Here is a 27,333-nt window from a genome sequence, read left to right on the forward strand (position 1 = left end):
TCACTCCCTGTAAATACACTGAAATATTTCATATCAGAGCTCTTTTTGTGCATGATAAACTAAACAGCAAGTTGAAGAAATAAATCTTTATTTTTCATACAGCAACTTCTATTAACGGTGTAATGTGGACCAAAGGCCAAAACACGTATCCACACTGTGGTCTTAAAATGCCATATGCAATGGTTAGTGTGGTCGGTGACGAGATGTGGCGACTGTCACAACTCATGTTCACAATTTGAAGAATGCAAGAGGTACATAGTATATATTCATATTTACAGTAGGTATATTAGATGTCATTAAGGCAAAAGTCCTGTCTCTATGATTATCTAGCTCTACAAAAAGTTAAGTTAGATGGCAAAGAGGACAGTATTTATAACGTCTGTTATACAAATGTATGTACAAGGAGGACTTGCGTGCCTTTTCGGATGCATCTCTCTCCTCGCGACGCTGAGATGCGACATTTTCATAAGGACCTGAAGGTGAAATGCTGAGGTCCTCTACAGTACATTCTTTTACTGTCTTATGGCAACAGAAAAGATTTCGAACAGTTATTTGGACGATGAATAAGCAACATCGGTGGTATAAATACGCTGCAAAAAAAATTTTCACCATTTTTCACTCATCCATTTCTCAAGTGCAGGTAAGAATGTGGTCATTTAAATATCACTACCACAAGCAGACAAAAATAGACATTGAATATATATATATATATCTTAAATATATGATGAGCATCTGTTCTGCAAAATAACACGGTCGCAAAATACTTTCATGTGAGAGTCTGCAGCAGTAAGGGGATCCCAGATTAAAATGATGTCACCCCCCTGCCTCCCGTCCCCCCCCAACATTTTGTTTTGTTCCATTCAGACCCAAAGAAGTTGCTGCACGTCCTGGGATGGATGAGGATGATGAAAGGGTTTGTTGGAATTGAGGGTGTGTGGAAATGTGGACAGATCAGATAGCCGGTGCAGAGCGGTCGTTGGTGACGGTTGGACGTAGCCTGACTGTGGCGAAAGGGTTCCCACCCCTGTGGGAAAACAAGGCAGAAACGAGGAATGAGTGCATGCCTGAGTGAGACAAATGAAAATGCTCTCTTTCATGTTCCCGTGTGACTTACGCAAGGTAAGCAGGTGGAGGTCTCGAGACGCCATTAGGCTGGGTTGTCTGAGGAGAAAACACAGATGAGACATTTGCATTATGAACACCTCAATCATGCCCAGATGTATATTTGTGTGAAGTTCAGTATAACCCACACACGGTTTATGCTGCTGAGAGGACTGGACACACTGGTTAATGAACATGGACAGTGTGGGAAAGAGAGAGTGTGTGGAATCTGGACCGTCTGGAATTTCGAGTCTGTTCCACAATCAGAGGCAACGAGTTTTGTTATGACAAGTCGCAGCCAGTGACACAAGCTGCAGGGCAGGAGGATGGAAGAGGATTTTGTTTTGCTAAACATTTAAGAGTAATAAGTGATTTTACTTTTTTTTTTTTTTTCTTCCTTTACACAAGCACGTACAGCAGTTACACCCTGAAATGCATCCTCAAATAATCAACGAAATCAAAAGGGAAACAAAAAAGTCTGGCCCTGGTTACACCTCAGAGGCTAAGTATGAGAAAAACAACAAAACAAAGATGATAAGGAAGTGAGAAATACAAGGAACAAATGCAACCTGCAGCCTAAATGCACGCACTTAAAGACAAACACTCACACAATCATACCAGCAGAATATTGAGTTTCCTCTTCTCAGCTGCAACTAGAAGATATATCTATCTTCCTGTGAAATCCATCAGAAATTTATGCTTGGACTGTGTTTATCGTCCAACCTTCTTTTAAGACCTGAAATTCTGACGACGAAAGTATGCGGCTGCTGCTGACACACTGAAGAGTTGAATGTAGTTAAGAGTGTAATAGTTTGTGTTGTGCAGGATGTCTGCATAAGCGCCCAAGATAAATCTTGCTGGCAGCGGGCCCTGTTGTCCACTTCTCAGCCTGCAGTACTGCAGAGATTCCACTAGAGGTCAGACGTGTATAGGGAGACTCAGTCACAGTCCCTCTCACTATGGCCACAGGTTATGAAGAGGTTCATATCTGTCCCCCTCCCACAGATGTTTGGATTACATTGGATTTGGATTATTGACTGGTAAAGAGCAAGCATCTTCATCCACGTGGACCGTCCTAATTTCATTCTGCCAGCTGCATTCAGTGCCTCTCTACACACAACATTACAGGTGATTTTTCTTTCCTTCATGATCATAGTTAGCTTAGAGGGCAAAACTTTAACTTTCTCTGTAGAGCTCAATCTCAGTCTCTATACTAAACGCATTCATTCCTCCGAGTTGTTATCTTTTCCACAACGCAAATTGCCAAACCAGTGAGGGTGCATTTTTTCTCAGAGTGACAGTGCATTCCAGGGTAACCCCTCCTCCCCCGGCCCTCCTATCTCCCACCTTTCCTTCCCTGGACCTGCAACAATACAAACAGGCTTCGCTGATGACACCACACAAGTGAAAATAAGGAACTTAGTGGAAATAGCACTAGGAGATTACAGATGTCCCGCTTTTGGCTTAATGTCTGCCCTATTTACAGCACCACCAGGATTATCGACTAATAAAGAGAAAAAATAACAGTAAGAGGAAAGGCACAAACTCTGATGCTGAATAGATATCATACCAACAATAATGTAAGACGCTAACTAACCCGGGCACACCTACACACAACCTCAGCCACCCACTCATATACTGAGCTGAACATAAAATATAATATTACAGTCTGCTGTAGCAGTGGAGAACTTTTTCCCACACACAAGTCTATTCTGGGATCTGTTTATGTGTGTGTGTGTGTGTGTGTGTTTTGAGTAGGGTTAAAGCAGGGGTTTGTGAGTCACTAGGAATGAATGGAGGGTAAACTTCCCTAGAAGTAACCCTTATTTACACCGGAAATGGACAGAGGGACAAAGACAGGATGGGGAGAGGTATGCATGGGCGAGACAAGCGTGCAGGGGTGGAGATGAACAGACAAACATCGACGAGAGAAACTGAAAGAATGAAGAGAGAGCGACAAAGAGGGAAGATGGGTGTCAGGTTCACCCAGAGTGGAATTCCACCATAATGCCGAGTCAGAGGTGGAGAGACGTGGATGTAGACTGACAGGTCTGACACTGGAGACGTGCACGCACGCGCACACACACACACAAACACACACACTAATACTGCAGGTCCGACTGCGGGTGTGCCCACAAATGAATGGTAAATAATGAATAATGTGGGCAAGAAAGAGAAAAGTATCAACCATCTGACCACTGAACCTCTAACAGGGTCGAACATCACAAACTACCAGAACAGCCACATTGACTGTGTGTGTGTTTGTATGCTGTTTCACTGTTTTTGGATTCTGCTGTCAGTCAAGGCCTTCCATGTAAGACTGTATAATAAGTCTGTGAAGGTGCAATAATAAAGAAATGTTATGAGGTATACTGTATGTACATAACTTAGATAGCTTTAGGACAAAGTTTAATAGAAGGGACTTAATTTGACTTACAAAGTATTGATCCTAATCATCCAGCATGTTAATTTCAGTCTAAATGGGACCTCTGCAAATTACTGCAACTCAATGGCATGTACAGTATATCGGTCTTTGTTTGTAAATGTTATTAACTGTGGATAACCTATCCAACAAACTCAACATCCCACCGTGGCTGAAAATGTTATGTCATGTTATCAAAAGTCTACACACTGACTAGAAACAACAATGCAGAGGATGATGTAGTGCGGAAGGTGTGTGTGATCGTGCAGACAGGGCAGGTGCATTTGAGCCTTATGTACCACAACACATTTACATTTTTCCAGTGCTGGGGAACAGTAAAAGCTTTCTTAGAAGAAAACCACAACTTTGGCTAATGCTTTGCATGGCATGCAAAACAGAAACACGCATAAACTAATGAGGTACTGGAGATGGTATCAGAGATGGTGGAGCTAATAATACCATATAATAATAATCCTTCCATGTTAACGTTTGTGAGCGTAGAAAAATTCAAGAACATCTGTAGCGGAAATACAGAAAGCTTCATTCATCATCATATTTGGTGAGGGGCCTGCGTGTGAACTGTTCTCCAGTCAGTCAACATGAAGAACACACTCTCTCACTCTCTTCTCTATCTCAGTGTTACTGCCTCACACTGGAGACTTCGGGAGACTCATTATCAGCACACTGGGGATTATTTTAACAAAGGTGATTGTCTTTACAGCTGTGCCTCGCTCAGTTTCTGTCTTCAGCCCCTACAACCATATCAGGACATACAGTCCAGAGGTGCAGTTTGAGCAGTCTAAAGCTCACATATCACGAAATTAACTTTGTTGTGTTTACATCTAAGAAACAAGCCATTCTCTAACATCATGTACCACCTTTGTTTCTCAGTACTTAAATTGTTTTGTAGAAGACATACTTGTGTGCTACCATATCTTGTAAGTAAGATATGAGGGAGATCATTAATTTTAATGCTGTTTGTACAAGCAGAAAATACACCTCACCTCGCCTCACCTATCAGTGTGTGCTTGTGCCTTTCATGCATTTTTTTCCATGTGATGAACACAAATAGCAAACTGTTTAACAAGACAGCAAAGTGTTTAACTGTTTCCAAGTACCAATGCTGGATTTTTTTTCTTTGCATTTGACAACAGATCAGCTACATAAGCAGTTTGTGGTCAGGTTTTAAATGCAGACATAAAAAGCTCATCTGACACCATCCACCCACATTTATACATACATACATACACACAGGGACACACACACACGCACACTGTGTACTGCTATCAGCAGTCAAGATGAGGTACAGCTGAAGGTACAGTAGATATGTTGCAGTAGGTATCAGCTCTTCCCATAGCCTCTTATTGCCAGTCTGGTCAGGACACTATAGCAAAGCAGTGGCAGCACAGCAGAAAGGTCTGGTAGAAGACAGTAGCTCACTTTGTCCTGGCCTGGTTAATTTTCTCACAATAGTATTTTTTAAAAACAGACCTTAAGTGTATTAGGCTTACTATACATTACACATGGCATAAGAAGCCGGCAAAATGTGAGATGAATGCCCATAAACCAAGTAAGTGACTGACTGTGTTGTGATCAGATGAGGAGGAGGCTGCAGAGGGCGTCGGGGAGTGCTGGTGGTTGTTATTTGTGGTGATGCTGCTTGTGGTCGAGGTGTTGTGCTTGATGGCGTTGCGCTGCGGGGCATCACAGTAGTCGGCTGGGGGGAGAACCATGGTCGCCTCATCGGTCTCCGTGTCCTGGTGGTGGAGGTTGACCACGCTTCTGCTGCGGTACGGGGCAGCAGACACACTGTAGAGGAGAGGGATAAAGAGGAGGCAAGTTGGGAAGAGAGATGAGGAGACATGGTTGAGACAAAAATAAAGCACGGACATAGGAAAGAAAACGAAGGAAAGGAGGGAGGACGAGAGAACACAGTAAAGAAGGTAGAAAAAAGGCCATTTAATAAAAAAACATTAAGGGACTTGTGACGTGTGTGCCTCTTAGTCTCTACCTTCAAGAGTTGTATGTGGGGGCTTAGGGTTGCTACTAGAATTAAGTTAAGGTTAATCTTAAAGTTGATGTTAGCCCCATAAGCATGATGTTAACATTAAGGTTATAAATACAGACTAAATATGATCTACAGAGGGTGTTCATAAGGACAAAGATGCATATGTGTGTTGTTATGTCCCCCAGCACTGGTTATAGTTTAAACTTTCTGTATCCCTGACTGGTAGCAGCCGGCTGGCAGCCTCTCTGTGGGAGGTGCAGCACATTAAGATCTAATAAATTAATCCGACAGGGATTAGTCTCTTTGAAGAAGGCGACGAAGAGTCGACTCTCTTCTTTCTCTCTCATCAGCAGCGAAATCAGCACACATCCTGTTTCCTGATATTTTGCTGAGCTTGTCTAAAAAGGTCCAATTTTAGATTCATTTGAATTAGACAAATTTGAGGGTTGCACAATATTTACCAGAGCAAAAACATACTTTAAAGTCATTCTAGGGTCTATGAATTGTTTTTAATCTGCAAGGTTTCATACATCTAAATGACTGAGGGGGTTGAAAGCAGAATGTGACTTCAACACAACAGGAATCAAAGGTTGAAGAATGGGAGAGCCCCACAAAGAATCAGAAAGGTTATCACTCTAACAGGAGCAACTAGAGGAAACACTGCCAACAATACAGCTGGCTGCAACGTGAAACCTGCTGGTGTGTGTGTTTGCTGCAGCGTGGAGTCTCCTTACCTGTTGTTATTCATGAGAGGTTCGGAGAGTGCACGGCAGTAAGATGATGGGAACCAGCCCCTCCTGGACAAAGGAACACGGACAAAGAGAGAGAAGACAAGATAGGAATGATTACATCTGTGGTCTGTCCGACTGCCAGCCTCCATATCAGCTCTCACTGCAGAGGGATCTGAAAGCTTCTTCAAATGATTAGCCAAGAGCTCTGCTCCTCTGCCCTCAACTCAGTGACTTCCCCTATCTTGTAACCAATCTCGTGATCTTGTAACCCCCTCTCCCACACACACACACACACACACACACACACACACACACACACACACACACATTTAGTCTTTTTCACAAGCAAGAGTGTTGATCAAAATGCTATTATGTTTCTCTCTGTTGTTGTACACACCGTGTGGATGTACGCCTATAGTAACTATGGTAACAAAAAAAAGACTTCATCACAGAAAGGGCATCCCGATGAATGGATGCCTTGGATTTATGAAGAGATTGTCAGAAGGTACTATTTCAAATGACCTTTTTTTATTATGATGGATTTCACCTTTCCTAACAACAAATCATATATCTTTTCTGAAGTGTAAACAAAATCAACATCTTGATTGAGTCAAGGACTTGCGGTCAAAGTCTTATCTCAAACCTGCTGAGCTGAGCCACAAGTGCATTTCCTTAGAACTTGAATGAATTCTTGGTTTAATTGATTAGTCAATCTCTCAGACAGACAAGAGTCCTGTGCATTCTCTATTGACCTCAGTGCGGGAATTCAAGGAGCAATGAAAAGGTTTAGAAAATATGAGGAAAAGCTGGTCTATGTCACAAGTACAGACCAAGGACTGTGTGTCATTGTGCTGCTGCTCGTAATAATTACGTAGCCAGTCAGCCTCTCCCCTCTTTGTGGATAATGTTAATATTTGCACATTTGGCCTGGAGAGAAGGTGTTTCCTTCTAGCACCTGCGATAAAAAGGCTCCTACTGGAAAATAAACCTCACTCACACTTATACTAACAACAGCTTTTATTTATTTAGAGAAGGTTTTTCCACTGAAACCATTTGCTCCTTTCCAGCAGCAGTGATAACGCTGGCCACAGAAAAGACTCATACAAACAACTAAGCATTACTAAGAATCTTGCTCAAGGACAACTCACTAGCACTAGTGTTTCCCCTACTGACTTTTCCAGGCCAGGAAAGCAAAGCTCTAATAAACTCATAATAATATTATGACAATAATATGTATAGTACTTGAATTTCCCTCAGGATTGGGAAAGTATCTATCTATCTATAGTCAGATTCTTATTATACATCAGTACAGATGCCAGCATAAGGCACTGGTCAGACCATGGAACTACTCTGATACAGCTACTCCTGATCCCACTTTACGGCAACCTGACGTTAAACTCTTGTCAGTTCAGCTTAGGAGGTAGGCGAAGCAACACCAGCAGTTGAGTAGAAGAGTAAAGATAGAGCAGACTGCAAACTATACTCTACTAAATTGATAAAACTCCAACAAGACATATTGACCCACAAAAGTGGGCCCTGGGACAATCTGAGCCTGAATATGACCTCCCTGATAACCTCACTCCTCATCAATGGACTGGCATTTAACTTATAATACTCATATTGGTGTGCTACATCGGCAAGTACCCAAACACAAGTACTTAAAAGCAGTATCAGTACATCCTTAGTTATTACCAGTGCATTTTCCTGCTCACTGTGATTCAGATGTATTTCTGTCTTGCTGACATTCATTTTTCAGTCCATCAATAGTATGTGTGGGTTTCTGAATCAGTATTGACAGCTGTGTTGCCAGGATATGCTATCAATGCTGATGTAAGACAAAGGTAGAAGCCCAGCAAGAGGTCGAAGTGCATCAAAGCCAAACCTCCTGCAGGAGTCGATCTCGTCAGATGCTGTGCTCTGAAAAACATGATGATTTACACTTTTCAAGCCTTCGGGCACTTAAGTTCGTCTTGCTTGCAGCCTTCAGGCAGCAAGACCAAAGTTTTACTTTGGTCTTTTTTACTTTGGTCTTTCACTCAGAAATGATCCTTTTCTGCCCTTGATCAGTTTTTTTGATAAATGTGCCAGGTAATTTCCCTTGATAATGATAAAGATCAAATCTGATGAACGATTCGCATTCAAAAACACACTTCCAAGACCTCAAGATCTTCAGATCAAATGCCTGTTTAAAAAGTCAGACATGAGAGACCTGAGGAGAGCAGGCTGGGTTGGTGCCTGTCTGTGTGGGAGAGCAGGTGGCACTCTGAACTTCTCTCTCTGCCTCACTCCAGTCTGCTATCGTACATCCCACCCTCAGGCCATATTTTACTTTGATTTCCTTATCAGTGCGTGTTCCAGCTCAGGCAGCACGTGGTGGGCCTGGAGCTGTGTGCGTGCATGTACATGGTCAGCATAACAATCAGTGCACTCACATCAATCACCTGACTGGTGAACAGACAGAGGAACATAACGAGCAGGTTTTAAACTATTGTAAAGCCTGTCATGAGGCAGGTGGTGATTATAGTAAATTGACATATATGAAGGAATTATTTCTTCTAAATATTCATCACAATACAGTGGCTGAGGTATATACTGTAAAAATACCGGGTGTACAATCATGAGTTAACAAAAAGTGCGTGATTCGACTCACTTTCCATTCTTCTCCAGTTCGCCGTACATCCACCCATCTCTCTCGTCGGGGATGAGCAGGATGATGACGTCTCCCTCGTCGAAGCTGAGCAGTGTGCTGTTGTTGCCGGCAGTGTGGGGGAAGATGGTGCGCACACGTGGCCTCTTCACTATATTGTTGAGGCCTGTGGCGACAGACACGGACCTGGCAAGATTGTTCTCCTCACTGTTCCCGTGGTCTGGGAAGGAGAAACGAACAAAGGTGAGGATGAGGAGTCGAAAATACAATAATAACAGCTTTAAAAATCTAAAGTCAGTGGTATTTGAGATTAACAGTCACATTAAAATCCTAACATGCTCACAGTGACAAAGCAATGAGATAATGCAGATGTTTAGCAGGTAAAATGTCTGCCAACATGTTTTATTTGGCACTCGACACAATGTAACTATGGCTAATGGTAATGCCATTAGTTGGCGGGTATTTTGTCTTAAATCAAAGTTTGTATTATCTATTTATACAACAAAGTAATTACAATTCATCCCCTGGGGATTGAGTTATCTGTACCAAACTGTATCAATCCTTTCAGTAGTTGTAAAGATAATTTAATATAAGTCACAATGTCAACCTCACGGTGGTGCCACATGATAAAAGCAAAATTATTAAAATGTACCCTCCAGGGATCTAGAATATCTATAGCTATACAAAGATAATGCAATTCATGTTGCACGATTTCATTCAGCATCAAAGAACGGACCAACTGTCAGTCATTTATAATAAACATGTATTTTGGAATGGATTTTTGTATCAATGAAAGAACAGCAAAACTGCCAAAAAAGTGCTCCCCTAAACCCAAGAGAAACATAAGCTGTCGTTGTGGGCAAGATAAAAACCATTTCAGGAAAGAACAGGCAGTTCTGCTCTTCATCTTGAAAAGAACAATAACACAGAGGGAGCTGCCAATTGAAAACCAACACCATAATGCATGCCGTGATACCTGTGTTGCTGTTGGAAGTGGTGGTTACACTGGAAATGTTGTTCTCCTGGGTGAACATGTTAGCCAGGGGACTGGTCTGAGCCTTCAGTGGTGGGGCAGGGGGAGTAGAGATGTTCTGCCACAAGAACATTCATCATAATGTTAGCATATTGGCAAATGTAGAAGTGTGCTGTTATTTATATTTGCATATAAATATAATATACATTTTATATTTATATTTTAAGTACAGTTTATACAACTGAATAGCTAACACAACACCTAATTGTTGATAGCAGTAGTGGCCTCATCACAAGTTAAACATAAATATTAAACTACATCATGCTTATTATACAGTATGTAATTAATACATGCATAACCTTGATTAAATGTGGGACATATAACGTATTTATTTTCATCTCCACTTCTCCACGAACATAATTCTCTATTTATTAAGATACAGAAAGGTATCTTATTGTGATATCTTATTGCAACATCTCCTCTGTGGAGGACAGTGTGGTATAGTTATTAGGTATATATCATGAATCAATCTTGAATATTTGCCTCCCCCCCACCACCAATCGTACCACACTGTGCCGTGACGGAGAGGGAGAGGGCAGGGGTGTGATGGGGATGGGTGTGCGCAGTGTCTCAATCATCGACAAGACGCTCTCGGGCATGTCAGTGGCATCGTTGCACTGGTCCTGCCAGCTGGTCAGCTTTGCCATCAGAATGTCTCTGGCCTGTCCAGCAGGCACAGACAGAAGAAAAGATATTAAAAGAAAACATGAGTAATCGGTCGAAACACTGCACAAAGATTCTCATCACTATGGTAACAGTTGAGTGTCCTAAGATTGTGGGTTTTAGCATAAATTGCTCTGGCTGGTGTTTTGAATAGATTTAAATATGTTGGTTTTCTCTGTATGGTATAAGCTTTTCAGCACCACTGTGACAAAGAGTCAAGGACAAAATTTTGTACCTTGTCATGGAAGGAAGCGAACTGATAAGAGAACATGCAGTGCTTGTCCACCAGAAAACAGAAGCGTCTCTTCTCCTCCAGCAGAGCCTCTTTACAGCCGTCTGCGATGAACAACTGCATGTCCATCTGACGGCTTGTCAACGTTTCCAGGCACTGAAAGCAAACACACATGGACAATTTAACACTGATACAAACAATAGGTTCAATCCATTGTTTTGTTTTTAGTCATCTACCATCTTACAAACTACCATCTCAAATAGATCATCATGCGTTATCTTGCCAGCCAGATGTTTTTTCAGCCGTCTAGTCCCTTTCATTGCTGATCTGTGCACAAACTCTACAAGAGCAAATGATGTGATAGAAGCAGGGTTCCTTTCTGAATATCCTAATCTCTCTCTTGCAGGGGAAAGGTATCATTAGATTAGAGCTTACAGAACTGACAGATTAGGTTGAACTGAGTGTGAAGTGAAAGAACAGAGAAGAAGGAGGAAGAGGGGACAGGACACAGCAGTTGTTTGGGTGTCTTATCTATATGGACAGCCTGGGATTATAAAAGGTCAAAAGGTTGCTGAATGGGTCTTAGACTAGTGTGTTTTCTTTGTATGTGTATGTGAATATGTGAACAGCGTTTTAATCTTCAGCTTTTTTTCCCCTTCAACTTATTTTATTGTCATTGTTTATTTTATTTTAGAAACAAAATTGAACACAGTAAAGCTTAATGCACAACATAGTCAGAAAAAAAAAATCCTGATTTCCCTGATTCCTTGTCCAAGCTGCATGTGTGATCCATATCGTCATCCTCACCCAACTGGCTGGAGCTGGCACACCTTTAACGACAGTTGACGCCATAACACACACCCTCTCTATTCAGCTCTTACAACCGTCCTCTTCTTATAAAGCCTGAAATAGCCCAGGGCTTTCTTTACAAGCTGCTGTGGGACTACTGTACTGATGTGAAAAAAAGTTCTGATTCTCATCCTCTGTGTAAATCTATTCCCAGAAACATATTTGGCCATTTGGTTGGACAATGTTTGTAAGTTCAACCAAAGGTCACACAGTGTGTCACAAAGAGGTGTAAAAATAAAAAACAAATCATCAAAATCCTTCATTTCCCATTTATCTGCTAAACCAAAATGTTTGTATAAGCGTCACATGCCCTCACACCTCATACAGAGAAAATAGTACTTGATAGCTTACCAAAGTAGTATCTTGTTAATATTTATCTTTAACATATATCTATTCTTTCAGTTTTCCATTCTATGTCTAATTGAACACTGTACACTCAGCAACAGTGGGAAGCATATGACATAAACTGTGTCCACCTGTGTGTGTATTCAGCTAAGTAGCTCTCAGCAGAGGTGATATCATTCTTGTCTAAATAGTGCCGTGTGTTTGCCCGACCTCATGAAGACCTTTGTCATGCCCCTCTAATGCCAGGAAGTCCTTACATGAACCTGTCCATTTAGAGATGACGATATCTCACTCAATACCCGTGATAACAGGTCTGCCTTTGTGGCTACATGTGAACAAACACGCAGATGCAAAAATACGATGCAAACGCGCACCTCCACAAATGACAGCAGGAATAGCATGCTTTTGTTATTGCCCACTTGTTCTCACTTTTCTTTTTCGGCATCTGTTAAAATATGATACCAACACATAATTAATGTAAAGTACAATACCAAAGTCAGATTTATGAGGAATAGATCAGAAATATATTGTACACTGAAAACTTCCCTTGAAATTATTTATCAAACGCATCGCACACATTTATCTATTCTTGTGGTAAGATGGTGTGAACTGATTAGAATTCAGGAAATGAAAGTAAACCAAATGTATAAGTGGGCAGAATAATTTCCTCTAGCAAGTGGATCGGGGCAAAAAAAGGTGAGTGTAAAATGCTATTGCGACACACACACACACACACTCCTGATCCCTTAACATCTGTTGACACTGCACTGAGCTGTGTTGCTATGGACAAGCTATGTTTATAGGTAAGGAAGAGCAAAGGTATGAAAGACAATACACTCACTCTTCCTCAAAAGATAAATCAGACTTTCCCCTCTTCGACGTGTAATGGCCTTGATACATATCTTAATCTTTGTTTATATTGCGTAAAGAAGAGAGAACTTGTGCTCGCATTTTGCTGGAGTCTTTGAATAAATTGTTTGACAGCTCTGACAGACCTCTCTCACTCTCTTTTTTCTTTTAAATCCCAGCTCTGCTCTCTGATGGATCTTTCCCTGGCTTTGAAGTGGTGGCTTTGGTGTCTGGTGAATCATCTGCTGCTGTAAACTCTGGCTTCTAAGTCTCGACACCCTCTCTGTCTGTTTGCCGGCCTATCTCTGTCTCTGTCGGGTGTCTAAATCCTAATACCTGGCCTTAAATCCGATAAGTGAGCACAGCAGTGAGTGAACACACTGATGGCTTGGTGGGTGGAAGAAGGAGGGAGGAGAGGTGAGAAGGAAAGAGGAAACCGAACAAGATGAAGGAGGGATACAGATATAAAGGGAGGAAAGTGGAGAATTGAGAAAACAAAACAATAAAAGACATACAAGAGAATAATATAGGAGAAAAGGGATGAACTCGATAAAAGGAAGCCATTGAGACTGAAAGAAAAGAAGAAAGTGACATATTTTGTCATTGGAGGGAACTCACTGCATTTAACCCACCCAAGTGACGTGCACACACACAACAAACCCGGGGCAGTGGGCAACCGCGTGCAGCGCCCAGGGAGCAGTGGGGGTTAGGTACCTTGCTCAAGGGTACCTCAGCCATGGACACCGGTACGGGGAATCGAACCAGCGACCCACCGGTTACGGGTCCGATACCCTAACTGCTGATCCACGACTGCATCATAATTTCATAATTATGGCCATTCAGAAGCTTCTTTGTTAATCAAGCTTTGACTTCTTAAGTTTGGTTGACAAGTAAGTAAAAATACATTGCAATTAGGGGTGAGCAATTTGACCAGTTGATTTCACAATTTGCTGAATAACTATATAAATAACTGAATAAAGTTTTTGCCACTGTACTTTCTAGGTAACCATACAAAACAAAATTTATATAGAAGGTTACAGATGAAATAAACCGCCATTGGTAATGCTATTTGGCATGTAATTCCTTCTCTGCTCTCTCTAGGATAAGGTGAGGTAGCTAGAATACACAAAACTCTTAAACACACACACACACACACACACACGCGCACGTGCGCGCGCGCGCGCACACACACACACACACACACACACACACACGTGCGCACACACGCGCGAACGGGCTGCCCGACTGGATTGATTTTAGAAAGGTTATGTAAGATCTGTTGTGCTCTCAGGGTCGCAGCTCTGCAATTGAACTCTTCTGTAATTTTCAATCTGTAGTCTCACTGTTAGGGTGTGGTGGCACCATATAATGACAACTTGTAATGGCTGCAATGACGAAACATTCCACAGTCATTAATTGTGTATACTCAGGCAAACCATCAGTGGTAACAGACTGTTAGTCAATTCTTAGACCTTTCTTCAAGACTTCCAAACATTTATATCAGTCACAGACCAGGGGCACCACGACCCGCTGACCATCAACTGCTCCTCGGTGCAGGCTGTCAAGAGCAGTTCCAAGAAGTTCCTTGGTGTTCACCTGGCAGAGACCCTCACCTGGTCCCTCAACACCAGTTCCATCACAAGAAATGCCCAAACTTCTCCACTTCCTCAGAAGGCTGAGGAAAGCTCATCTGCCACCCGCTCCATCCTGACCACCTTCTACAGAGGAACAAAAGAGAGCGTCCTGAGCAGATGCATCACTGCCTGGTTTGGGAACTGCACCAACCAGGACTGCAACTCCCTGCACCGGACAGTGAGGACAACTGAGAAGATAATCGGAGTCTCTCTCCTGTCCATGACAGACATTTACACCACAAGCCAGCAGAATTGTGGACAACACCACACACCCAGCAAACTCGCTCTTTAACCTCCTGTCTTCCAGTAAGCATTCGGACCCTCACAACCAGACTCTGCAACAGTTTCTTCCCCCAGGCCATCAGACTCCTCAACTCCCAGGGACAGAACTGACACACTGACACAAATACATACATACACTCAACATCACTCTATCCTTCAGTCAGTTCTGCAGGACTGTCTTAGGAGTTCACATGGATTATTACTTCCTCTTCTATGTGTGATATGGATATTAAGCGTTGCTATGAACAACATTTGCTATTTTACTCAGTATTTTCTTTGGCTGTCCACATGTGACGTGTGATGTGAAGATGTGTTCATGATCAGATGACTGGCAGCCACTAAATGTGAAGAGGGTGCAGCACGTCGTCAATGAAGATAATTGTATACACTGTACAGTCATTTTTATCTGGTCAAATTTTAATATTCTTCCTTGTTTGTTGTTTACGCATGTGTGTTTGTGTATGTGTGTCCACTTTCATCAATGAGCACGCGGTTAAGGCAAGATGGTGCAGGAGCGGATCGTATGCAAGTGTAAACAAATCCAACAACAAACATACATCTTCTCTCCTGCATGACTGCACAGACCAGACACTTCACACTTTGTTCCCAACTACTGTTACACTGGCTTTGACCGCTGCTTCTCAAGTGTCAAGGTTTGTGAATGAATGCGAGTCAGTGAAATGAGGGCTGCACACATGTGAACACGCCTGTGAGCGCGTCAAAGAGACAGAGCATCCACGTATGATGTGTCACGTGTATCCAAGCGGGCCTATGTCCATCTCACCTCACTCTCCTTGTTCTCGTATTTGTTGGCGTTCTTGCCTTGGCTCTTTCTCCTCAGCTTCTTCAGGTCTGACTGGGACCTCTCCAAAGAGTCCTGCTTCATCTTGTGCTCCATCTGGTACCTCTTAAACGTCGCCTGGGGCAGAGAAAATCCAGTGGTGTCAACAGTGGTGAAATTCTTTTTCAAAAGTTATTTAACCCGCATATCCATGCCTCAGGTTTGTGGTGTATAAATATTAAAATCTGTCCTGCAAAAGCTAATGTATCAAATGACCAATTTATCAAATTATATTTGATTTACATTTTATAATAATTGATTATTATTATAAGATTGTGTAAAAATAGACATATTTTCCAGGTTAATTTGTGCAGACATTTTGTGCAGACCACAAGTAAAAGCTTTTAAAATATATCTCTGACTCACGTTGCTGGAACACAGAACCTTATTTTCATTCTGCATTGTGTTATAACTCCCATTAGGTCATAAAATAAACGCACTGACTGTAGTCACAATAACAGAAAATTACTGCACTATATTGCTGAGCAAGATCAGAATATGGTTCAAGTATTTGAGCAAAAATGAACTCATGTCATTGAGTTATCACAGTTTTGAATCCATCTACCTGCTCATTCTGTTCATGATTAAAATTACCAATAATCAAATGTTTTACAGCAGGGGCTTTAAATTATGTATCAAGGCCTCAGTGTAGAACAAGTTTAGGTGTGCTACCCAATCACTTCCTGTAGCCAACTACAAAATAAACATACAAAATACACTAGACAAAAAAACAAGAAGAAGAACAACATAAGAAAACATACATACTTTTAAATGGCCGTATGTGTTCTCATGGGGACACACAAACAAACATGCATGCGCACTGTTGTACAAGCGTGCACACACATGCACAGAAACTACTCACTGTCATGTATTTGACATCCATGTCGGTCTTTCTTTCCAGCTCGGCTATTATCTCTCTGTGGAACCTCTTAAACTTCAGATGAGGAGGAGGAGGAGGGAACAGAGAGAAGAGAGGGGAAGAAGACAATGATTAGAAACTGGATGGGAGTGTAACAGTTTATCAGCTTTGCTGTCAATACACTGTAAGTCTCAAACAGAGAAATGGAGGGTGAGTGTATTGGTGCGTGCGTGCGGGGGTGCGAGCCAAGTCCGAGGTTGCGCTTATGAATGAGTCAGAAACAAAGCGTGGGAATGCCCACAGACTTCTCTGCCTTTCGATCCAGCTCCCTCTCATTAGTGTGAGGGTGTCGAAGCATTCCCATTATTAAAGCCCTGCTGAAACGCAGCGGCAGTGCCCACATGGAGCGGACCAATGAATTGGAAGACTCCATCTCTGAACACACACCGAGGACCATGGAGACCCTGTCGCGCACACAACTCCCTCATCGAAGCTGGTGAATAGTTTTTTTTCTATCATTTTCTCTGACCTGAAATGAGGCTGTGACTCACCAAATGGAGTCCATTAACAAGTCAACCCACTCACTGATGCTGTTAGCAACAATATCTCAGAGGAGAGCCTGGCAACTTTTCTGCCCCAAAGATCAACTTTAACAGATTATTTTCAAACTTTGGTATTATTTATTTTCAAAGCTCATTCTAAAAGAAATCTTGTGATTACCGTGTGAAGATCTCGGAGTTCTAAGTAAGAGTGAAATTAAAAATATATATATATTAACAATTACTGTGGTACAGTGCTGAAGTGATTTTTCAGTCATCAATCTCCTGATTCAAGAAATTTATCACATGAAGTTGACTTTTCGCAGCCCACTTGTCAGATTTCAACATCAATTTACCCTCGTAAACTGAATCTCATCTCGACAAAAACAAATAACTTGAAGATAACACCTGTCCTTAGTTTCTTAGTTTGATAAAACAATATAAAATCATTCATCAATCATTATTTACAGTTTCACTGTAGCATGCTAGCAGCCTGAATTGGGCTGCAGTTTATTAATGCATTAAATTGTAACAGCTCCAGCTGGTGTTTTCCCAGGGCATGTTGAGGCCTGCCCCCTGTTTTCAGCGAGGAAATAAACCAACAGCTGCTCCTACAACCTAAACCTGTTGTTTCTCTTCCTTACTCAACCTCTTTGTACTCTGTTTGGCTATGATGCTGCTATTGAGGAGGCAGTCTCTATCTGTTGAAGGTGGGAGGAGGAGAGAAAGTTACTGGCTGACTGCGTGAACCACTTAATGGTGCTTAGTGAGTGGAGGCTTTTCGCTTGTGGCTGTCTGGAATTATAGTGAGCAACAGGTTCAGAGAGTGACAGTATATGACAAAGGGCATTTGGGTGAGGCAAAGCAATTATGGAACAATTGTGTTACAAAGAAAGCATGCACACAAGTGCAAAAACATATCCAGCACTTACATTTTCTTCCAGCTCAAGATGAACCTTCCTGTGGACCTCTGAGATTTCCATCAGGGCTACACCTGCCACACAAAGAACAAAAGGAGAGAGAGAAAAATGCACAAATTAATGTCAGAAGAAAGGCAGGCCAGCTTTCTTTCAATTTTTCTGTTATTTACTGACACTGTGCAACACAGTGGCAAGAGTGCGTAATGAAAATGAGTGCAGAGTATACATTATATAAACTGCATATGGATGAATACATTTATCACTGCAAAATTGTGTGAGTTATTCATAAACTAAAAAAAAAACATAAAATGTCACCAGCTACAGATTATGCTACAAAGGTTTCCCTTCGCTGAGATGAAAGGAAAATAAAAACATGTGCCTGGACCAGAAAAACTGGACCACCAACTGCTCAGCTAATCAAAAAGAGCTCAGATGGCAGGTAGCCACAAATTACAGCCTTCTATCTTTGCACGTTGTCACAAAAGTAATCAAATTAGGATCATGGAGCACAGTCACTATGTGAAAATTATAATTACATTTCCTTTGACCTCCCTGATATAGTACACATTACAATACACAATACAATGTCAGTGAATTAAAAGAAAATTTTTCACAGAATTTGGGGTATTTTAAAGTGTTTCCACAAAAACAAATAAATAAAATACAAAAACAAACATAATAACCTGAATATGACTTGTTGAAATGTTGATATACTAGACAAACATTTAATTATAGTGGCCAAACCCTCTCCTAACTCCCCAAATTTAATGAACAATAGCAAACAGTAAAGTGTCATTTCTGTACAGCTTTATGCAGCACTAAGAGCAGCAACTCTACTTTGAGCCAGATGGTCTTCAAGCTGACTGGTGTCTGTTTCTAACATATTGCCTGTGCCGTGGATAATGCTGCTCACACATTTGAAAGGCCTCTGAATGTGTGTGTGTATTTGGCTGGTAAGGTCCCTTGACAAACACAATTTTCAACACCCCTCAGACAAGATGTGTGTGGGCCAATGATTCCGATAACTGATCTTAGCACAGATGGTCGCTCACTTTATTGTAAGATGCAAAGAAAAAGGACTGATGGAGAAAAACTACAGCAAACCGAACTGTGGCTACAACAACAGTTTGTTCCAAAAATCTTATTAAAAATAACTTGGAATACGTCCACTGAGAAACATGTTTAACATATATTGTGACTGAAGACTATCTTCCACGGGATCGTTTGTTGTCTTAGATATAAAAGCAGGATGCAAATCATTGGAATGGAAACTTTATTCTGAATGGTAGGACTTTTTCCCACACTGAGCTTTTCCCTTAGGAATTTATTTTCCATGTACAGTGAGTGAATATAACGCCAAAAAAACATTCTTCGGTGGCCAACAACTGCAGCTGCACTGTACACAGGAGTGTTAATAGCGATTAAACATCAAGACATTTTTAAAGACAGATCAGATTTTTCACTGAACAGATACGGTGGCTTTTGCCTCAGAGCACACGAAAAGCTGATTTGTCTTTAACAAATGGAAGATCTGGGCCATCACAGTGATTTAACAACACTTTAGTCATCAAATATGTCCATATTTGTTGAGGACTGCAGATCCTCCAGACTAATATTGCAACATAATAAAGAAGATCAACCCATCTATAATTTTATAACTCCACCAGAGGTGCTGCCTCCAGCGGAAAAAAAAAAATATACATTTTCCTTTTCTCAACAGAGCTGTGACATACAAAGACTTACTGCACAAATCCCTGACAGCCGTTCAATAGGCTGTCTGATGTCACTATGACCTGTACATTCACGAGTAAGCTCTTCCCCAGTCTTTCTACACCTTGACTGCCCCACCTTACAGTGAGAGCAGCTCTTTCACTCAGAACAGTTCAAACAACTCAGCAGATAAAGGCCAACCTATCATCCCAGTAAATCTGCCCTTTGACAAAGCAGGCAGAGTGGAGAAAAGGAGGCAGGGGCAGCTGGGATAGGAAGGGAGGAGAATATGAAGGGTGTGTTGGAGTGTTAAATATAGCAAAAGGGTGGAGGCACATGATGGCAAAGAATAAGAGAAGTCTACCACATTACTTAAAAGGATGCTGGGTTAGAAGAAAACCAGGCACTAGCCTATCTGCCCAAGACTGAGTCCCTGAAACAGATGATCTTAAAGTTCCCATATCTGAAAAATGTCATCATGCTTGGTATTAAATCCAAATATCTGACATGCTGGTTTGTCTGTTTAAAAAATAAAAAAAATAAAAAAAAGTGAGTCATCAACATATCACAAAAATGAAATCAATGCAAATGTGTCACGTTACTGATGGTACACAAACGCCTTGGCTACAGTAATATCACATGAATCACACCCATTTGTTTATTGTTGTCACGGTCTGTACAAAACGTTGCCCAGTAACAGGTGTCCTTGATCAGGCAGGGTGTGAGCGAGGGCACAAGTGTGTCATGATGTGGATAAGACCATAAGCAATCCACCGCCATGAGCTAACAAAACCAAACTGAGATAAACCCCTAACAATGGAGACTGGCTGCCATCAGCTGTGTTTACCCAGGATGTAAATGGGTCTGGAGTCATGGCTGGACACGCTGCACACTGTGGAGCCATTTTACCTTCACTCTTACAGGGCTGATAGCTGTTACTCAGACACAAAAGATAAACTATACATGAGGTATCTCAGAGTTCTGCAAGCTTGAGTGGCATAGTATGGATGAGCCACACAGTACACAAATATATAATGGCAAAGAGGTTAAGTTTAGAGGAGCTCATTACACACTTAATTTAACTAAACGTGGTGCCAAACTGTTACTATGGTTTCTGCACAGTTACGTTAAAGACAGCACAACATCTAAGGGATCAACAATGACTGCCCGCTTACCGGGGAAAGTACAATGCCACCTCAGGCTAGTAAATATAGGAACTCACTTCAGGCAAGTGGCAAAAAAAAAGAATTTGACACATTGTTTTTTTTCTCCAGAGCTGATGAAGAAAGTACCTGAGGAGAGCATGAGTCGCACATGTGCAGTGCTGATCGGGCATCAGTGAGAAAATAGTAACAAGTAAAGGCATTTATGAGCTGAAGCAAGAGCAAACATTTCAGTTATCCAGGAAACAGGAGTTTAGTTGGGTGGTGTTAGAGGATGTGGATGGAACAAATATGTATTGCACGATTTGCCAAGTTTGAAAGCATGAAGGGTAGGATTAAACATGACAATTAACTTTAGTCTTTGTTGCTATTTGATACTACTAATAAACAGAACAATTTGCATAGAGGCAAGTAGAAATTTACTTCGGGCAAGATGTCCTAGTGAAAAACAAAACAAAAAAAACTCATTAACTGTAGAACCTGTACCTACAGTAAATACATACTTGTCCTTAGGGCACTTTACTTCACGTAACAGTGTCGGTATGTGCTGTTTGAACCACATCACTGAGACATTTAAATAAGTTCTACGTTGCGAATGGTGAGGTGTAAATCATGCAAGCAAACGTAAAGTTCTGAAGCGTCATCCTATAGAAGTGCAAGTGAGAAAAGAAAGAGAAAAAACAGCACTTGTTTCCTTTCTTTCATATTCCATGATGTGACGGATGGGTCACACTCATCTGTGACGCATTGTATGAACAATGACTGCTTGATTGCAGCACACGTAACATTAAAAAACTTTTATCAAGTTCCATTTTTGAGCCACGAGCTGAAGCTAAAGTAAAGAGAATAAAGTGTGAAATAAACAGAACCGAATGTGTGCAAAAAAAAATAGAAAAATGAAGAAAAACAAACAAAAACAAAAAACAGCTCCCTACATTGGGCAGATTTTGAAAACAACATCTTGCTGGTAGCATGCAATGCAGCCCACATTTCCTCAGCTGTTTTCTTTTTTACTGTGGGAAAAATAATCCTGGCACCAAGAGAGCAACCTGACACACCATGCAAACATGGATTATATAAAATGGGCCCGCTGCCATTTATACAGCACAGGACCATCAAAGGACAGAATGTGTCTGTACATCTTGGTCCTTCAGATCTTAATTCTTGCTCCTAGGTCTGACCAGAGAAGTCAGATACCTGAGTGCTTGAAAGAACTAACTGTTGACATTTGAACTCTGGCAGAGGAGGAGGAGGAGGGAGACTAGAGGAATTAAAGGAAGAAGGCAGGAGGACAAGGTGCACTGGTCCTCCAATGCCTCTCGAGAGTATCTGGTTTCTCGTTGGCTACTCGTCACCAAAGCTCAGGTTTCTGATGGCGCTGCTTCACTACATCCAACAGCAGGCTCAGAGACAAGACGCAGAGAACAAACACCTCACGTTTCTAACCAAAAACTCGTCCTTATCATTCTTCAGTTTATACTGTAGTTGTGTCACAGGACGGACACCCTGGCCGGTTATGCTGATGTATACCACAGACTCCAATTACAATGAATTCGGGTTAACTGTCCTGTTTCATTAGATTACATGACTAATTGTGGTGTGTTTTTAATCACCCCCTGTCCCACATAATCCCCTATAATGATTCAGACTAAACTGATCTGTCATGAGACCAGAGTGCCTCTCCCTGTCTGTCTCATACAGAGATTAGTCGGTTCTGGAGTGTATCCACAGGTCAGGAGTGAGTGTGACTCAGTCTGGACATCATGATGTCCCCCTACACAAAACTGTTTCGTAATGCTATTGTTGTGTATATGTCAACCATCTAACTTATCAGCTCTAGCTTTTAGTTTTCAAGAAAAGATGAATTTATCTGCCTTTAGTTTAAATCCTAAAACAGGTGATAACTGGGTGAAGAAATTGGACTTCTTTTAATTATTTGTATGGACGCTGATAATGATCAGAAGACTGTTTATGTCACTCCCCTCATTTCCTCCTCACTTCCTGTCACAGCAAACATATTCTCGTTGGACTCTGCTTACTGTATACTGCTCAAAACAATGCCTTCTTAAAGAAGGAACCATCAACAACTTTCACAACATCAAATACAGTTGCAAATCAGTTCAAATAGATGATTTAAATAATTGGTAAATGGGCGTGAAAATCAAAAAATATCAAGCTTTTGTCATTACTGAAATACACGGCAGACTGTCAAGACATGCTAGTTTATTTTTCAGATACTGAAAGAAAAAGTTCATCACCTTTACACATTTTGCTTTTAAATATTTGTGGGAAAGTGAAAAGGTTTAACCGTGGTTGAAAGCACCAAAAATCCATTAAAACCTCTCAGGCCACCCCTGTAGCATAACTAATTTCTCACTTTTTCATATTCACATATGTCAAGTGTCAGACATGGAAATAGAAAGCTGAGATGTGGATTTTTTTCCATCCACAGTTCATTAATAAAGAGCAAACTTTTACAGACAACTTTAAAGTCTAAACAGGGTAATTGTTTAATTTTCTTCTTTTGGGGAAGTGGGAGGGGTGGGAGTATCACTTTAAGTGTGTTAGAAAATTACCACCAGTACAACACCAGACACGTCCCATTGTGCTGCTGAAATTAATTAGCAGTTTTGCTGCTAATCAGCAGGGGAGCTGAGAGACATACAGTGGTTAAATCAAAGTGTGCCACTAGTGACAATGAGTTAGGACGCCAGACATCTTTGGAGTGCAAATGAGCTCGTGGGAACTGAAGCCTGGGGAGCTGACTAGAAACAAACATAGAACCAAACAAACCCTATGCAGTAGTGTATGTCTAAGCTTGCAACACGCACAGTCGTACAGCCATCACAAGCATTATGCTGGCATTAATCAGAGTATGACTGCTGCTGCTTTGAAGATTGGACAATAGACACTTTTACTTCTTGTTTACCTTCTTTCATCAGAAAGGTACAATTACCACAGTGAGTTTGTTTTATATTTTGTATGTCATGTATGATGCCAAGATTTGACTCTCTATGAGACTTCATTTTTGATTCCTCTGTCCATGCTAAAGAAAAAGGTAAGTTAGATTTGGCCATGAGGATTTAAAATTTTTAAAAAGGAAAACAGCATTTATATAAAGATTCTGGTCTGATGTACAGGATGTAGCAGAAATCATCCAGAAAATGTCTTCCGTTGACTTCTTTCTTCTTTTATGAAAGACATATAGTGTATAAAATACACCCAGTGCTTCTGAAAACCAAGTGAGAGCCAGAGGACAGGGCAACATGGAAACTTACCTAATTCTCTGGAGACAGGAGACACTGCAGCACTCTCCCCAATCTTAGACATTGCATCAAAATACAACTTTCCTGCCAGGGTCATTGCTGGGAAAATAATAAAATCATCCTTAATGTTTCTCAGAATAGTATGAGGAAAAATATAGGTTCCCTAATACCTATTGAAGACCACTGTAAAACACCCTAAATATTCTCCAAAAAATTACTAAAGTTTTAAGAGCCTTGGCTACAGGATATAAAGCTTAAAAATCCCCCTCCCCTTACTCTGATAATGGAGTGGACAAATAAGCTTAACATGGTGGTAAAAGCTTTTAGTCTCCTAGTCACCCTTCAACCTTAGTTACAAGCATCTATTTTCCCCAAATCTAAGATTCTTTCAATGTTTATTAATGCAGTAAAAATGCTCACCAGCGACTGATTTCTCATAGCTCTTGCCCAGGTTGACCAGATTCCTCAGTCCTGGGTTGAACTGTTCCATCACACTCTGGGTAGGTGGAGATAAAAGGTGAGACAGTTAGTCATGATTTCATTCAAGGTTTTTATAGTTATGTGGTTGAAACACTACTGTGTTGACAAGTGGTTGAGTTTCCATCTGACTGAGTGACATCAGATGCCAGAAAGATGAAGAAGACTGAAATACATGTAAAGGGGGGAAGGTCATGTTAATCCCTGTTGACTATTTATTGAAGAGGTATGAACTATAGAACTAAAGACATTACTACAAACAGAAAATAAAGAATAAAAGTATGAGAATGAGAGGAAACAACATGGGATGCTCATGGTACTCTTGTCTTAGACTCAGCACTTATCTCTGTAATTATGTAAATTATTGAGCTATTCTTTGTGATGACAATTAGAGGATAAGGTCTCAGCGCAGGTTCACACCCAAGCTCAGAATGCAGGAAATGATACAACTTTGGTGAACCACTTTAAGTGACACATGGCAAATGATTACAAACATCTGATTCAGATCTTTGTCAATTTGTGACATACAAGCTACTGATCTTGGATTCTTCAGTTTCCGAGTTCTTGAAACATATAAAGAATTAAATGACAATTCACATAACGAACATCTCTGTCCAACAACACAACCTGGACCTTATTTGTTGCACTACACATGTAAACATACAGTTTTCTAGAGGCCTTGGGCTACTGCTGATTATAGCTCCCAGGCAAAGGTGATGGCCGCCGAGGAGCTAGCTGTATAATCTTACCTCACAACACACAGCCAGCTAAATTATTTAACCTGGAGTCTTTTTCCTTCATTTCGTCACACTAAGGAGCTGAGGGGGCTGTCCCCAGAGGAGGCTAGCAGATGGAAGCTATTCAAGAAGGTTTAATGCTTGTGAGAAAAAGCACATTTCCGCCCTAAAGCCTCTTAATGCATACAGTACTCACCTTTACTTTGCCACCTGTGGAGCACAGTATGCAGACCTGTCTACACAGTGTGGCACGGTAAAAGTCTCTGGTGAAGTGTGGCTGACATCCACTTTGGTATGACTAAACTGGTTTATCTTGTAACCTCAGTGAAATCACTTATTTATTACAACGGGTTTGAAGAACACTTCTCCATACTATCCAACAGGGCAAGGCACTTATTTGTCCTTATAAAGTAAATTCAACTTAACTCATGGAAGTCGCAGATGCAAGAGTATACTTAAAAGCAGCTCAAATGATGCTGATCAAGCGAGGTAGCACTTATATGAGGAAATGACACTCCTAGGGTGGGGCCATTTTCTTCAAAACCTGTTATCCCAACTCACTAAGGGAGTCAGTTAAGAGCTATCAGAAAAGCCTCTGCACTCAACATGACAAGACTAGTAATGCTAAAATAACATGTGTTATCCAACATATTAACAGTCAAAAAAAAAAAAAAAAATCTGAACACAGGTTGAGTTTACCCTTCACTCCATCTTTGCGTATTACTATTAGCAAGTAAACAATTTATTATTAAGCTAGCTCGAGTACAAACACAAGGCTAAACAAAACAACTGTTAGCCGTCGTTCAGCTGGTCAAAGTCACAGAAAAGTTGAAGTACAGCAGCTGTTGACTGTGTCAGTATTGGGCACTTGGACGCATGGAGGTATTTCCTTCTCGTGTCTTGGTCGCACCTGTTGTATTCACACCAGTACTCACCTTGTATGTACTTTCAGTTAGCTTGTACACCTCCTCCACGCTCCTCGACATGTTTAACGGTAGATCCCTCGCGACGCCCAACAGGAGAAAAAAAAATATTTCAAAAAAATATACAACAACGCCAACCAAGAAAAAAGCGTCCAAAAAGGGGAAAAGTGACCCAACCTACGTACACATGAAATTCCTCATAGCCAGCAGGAGTCGCGAGACGCGCACATACCAGCAAAATGAATAAAATGTAGAGGAAGAAAAATGAGAAAAGAAACCCCTGTGAGGGAGTCGCCTGTTGCTGCTGCTGCTGCTGAGAAAAAGCTGAGCTGTCAAACTTGTTGTAGGTGGTTAGTTGAGAGAAGGGGAGGAGGCCTGTGGAGGTAGGAGAAAGTGGACAGATGTCAAGTCGACCGGAATTAAACAGTAAACCACTTTTCCGGTCGGCTACTTTCAACTTAAACCTTCCCCTGGTGTTATTAAATCATTGACCACAAAGTGTTGCAACCTTTTAGAGTACATCTAAAGACAAAGGGTGACAGTTGAATGAGTGTACAAGCTGAATGGAAATTCACAGTAAAGCTTAAACTCAAATCCACAACTGCTGTAAACATTTACCACCACTATCATTATTACTGTTTAAAATAAGCTGGTTTTTTTTGTCCTCAGTGTAAGTCTACTGAGACAGAAATAGATGTAGGCCTACAGCTGAAAACAACGACAAGAAAGATAAATATAAACATTTAACTACTATGCAAAGATATGTAGTGTGTGTATAAAAAAAGAATATACGTTAAAAAAGCAATTAAATTTAATGACAATAGTGCAATGATGCAAAGTGCAAAGACTGAATAAATATGAAATTATCAATGTAGCCGCTTACTTTATGTAGGACTGCAATACACAGCATACAGACTACAGTGCTTTTAGATTTATGTTGAGTGTCATCCACGTGATGAGAAGAAACTGTTCATGTGTTACACACTTTTTGACTATACTGAAGATTTAACGTCCTTGTCATAGTTTCTATTTTTAAGCTTTTATTTTGAAGCTCTTGTTCCAGTATTGTTCTGGATTCCTCTGTTGAGCTTTACAGTTGCTT

The 27,333-nt window shown here is 41.0% G+C and overlaps 1 protein-coding gene across 3 annotated transcripts; it reads right to left on the reverse strand.

Annotated features, from left to right (window-relative positions):
* Nucleotides 1-71: 71 nt before the first annotated feature.
* On the reverse strand, nt 72-26,643 carry LOC124073055 (brain-specific angiogenesis inhibitor 1-associated protein 2-like protein 1). Of its 3 annotated transcripts, none has more exons than XM_046414955.1 (14): nt 26,244-26,642; nt 24,515-24,590; nt 24,107-24,193; nt 17,968-18,029; nt 16,500-16,571; nt 15,581-15,715; nt 10,841-10,993; nt 10,449-10,604; nt 9,886-10,000; nt 8,913-9,129; nt 6,266-6,328; nt 5,107-5,332; nt 1,115-1,161; nt 72-1,024 (listed from the first exon to the last, which is right to left on the reverse strand). In XM_046414955.1, the coding sequence occupies exons 1-14, from the start codon at nt 26,292-26,294 to the stop codon at nt 952-954; spliced, it is 1,533 nt and encodes a 510-aa protein (XP_046270911.1). In that variant the 5' UTR covers nt 26,295-26,642; the 3' UTR covers nt 72-951. The 3 variants fall into 3 exon arrangements, with proteins under 3 accessions (XP_046270911.1, XP_046270912.1, XP_046270913.1); XM_046414956.1 differs by lacking the exon at nt 26,244-26,642 and adding an exon at nt 25,505-25,716; XM_046414957.1 differs by lacking the exon at nt 24,107-24,193 and having other exon boundaries at nt 26,244-26,643.
* Nucleotides 26,644-27,333: the final 690 nt, after the last annotated feature.

The sequence above is a fragment of the Scatophagus argus genome, chromosome 16 (genome assembly GCF_020382885.2).
Source record: "Scatophagus argus isolate fScaArg1 chromosome 16, fScaArg1.pri, whole genome shotgun sequence".
In the NCBI taxonomy this organism is placed as follows: Eukaryota; Metazoa; Chordata; class Actinopteri; family Scatophagidae; genus Scatophagus; species Scatophagus argus.

Bases quoted from the DNA above. Each gene is read 5' to 3' on its own strand.
- LOC124073055 (XM_046414955.1), bottom strand. From the start codon at position 26,294: ATGTCGAGGAGCGTGGAGGAGGTGTACAAGCTAACTGAAAGTACATAC. The intron at 10,994-15,580 runs GTGAGATGGACA...GTTTGCTTTCAG, and splicing joins ACGAGAACAAGGAGAGTGAG to TGCCTGGAAACGTTGACAAG. The intron at 10,001-10,448 runs GTACGATTGGTG...TTCTTGTGGCAG, and splicing joins CTCCGTCACGGCACAGTGTG to AACATCTCTACTCCCCCTGC.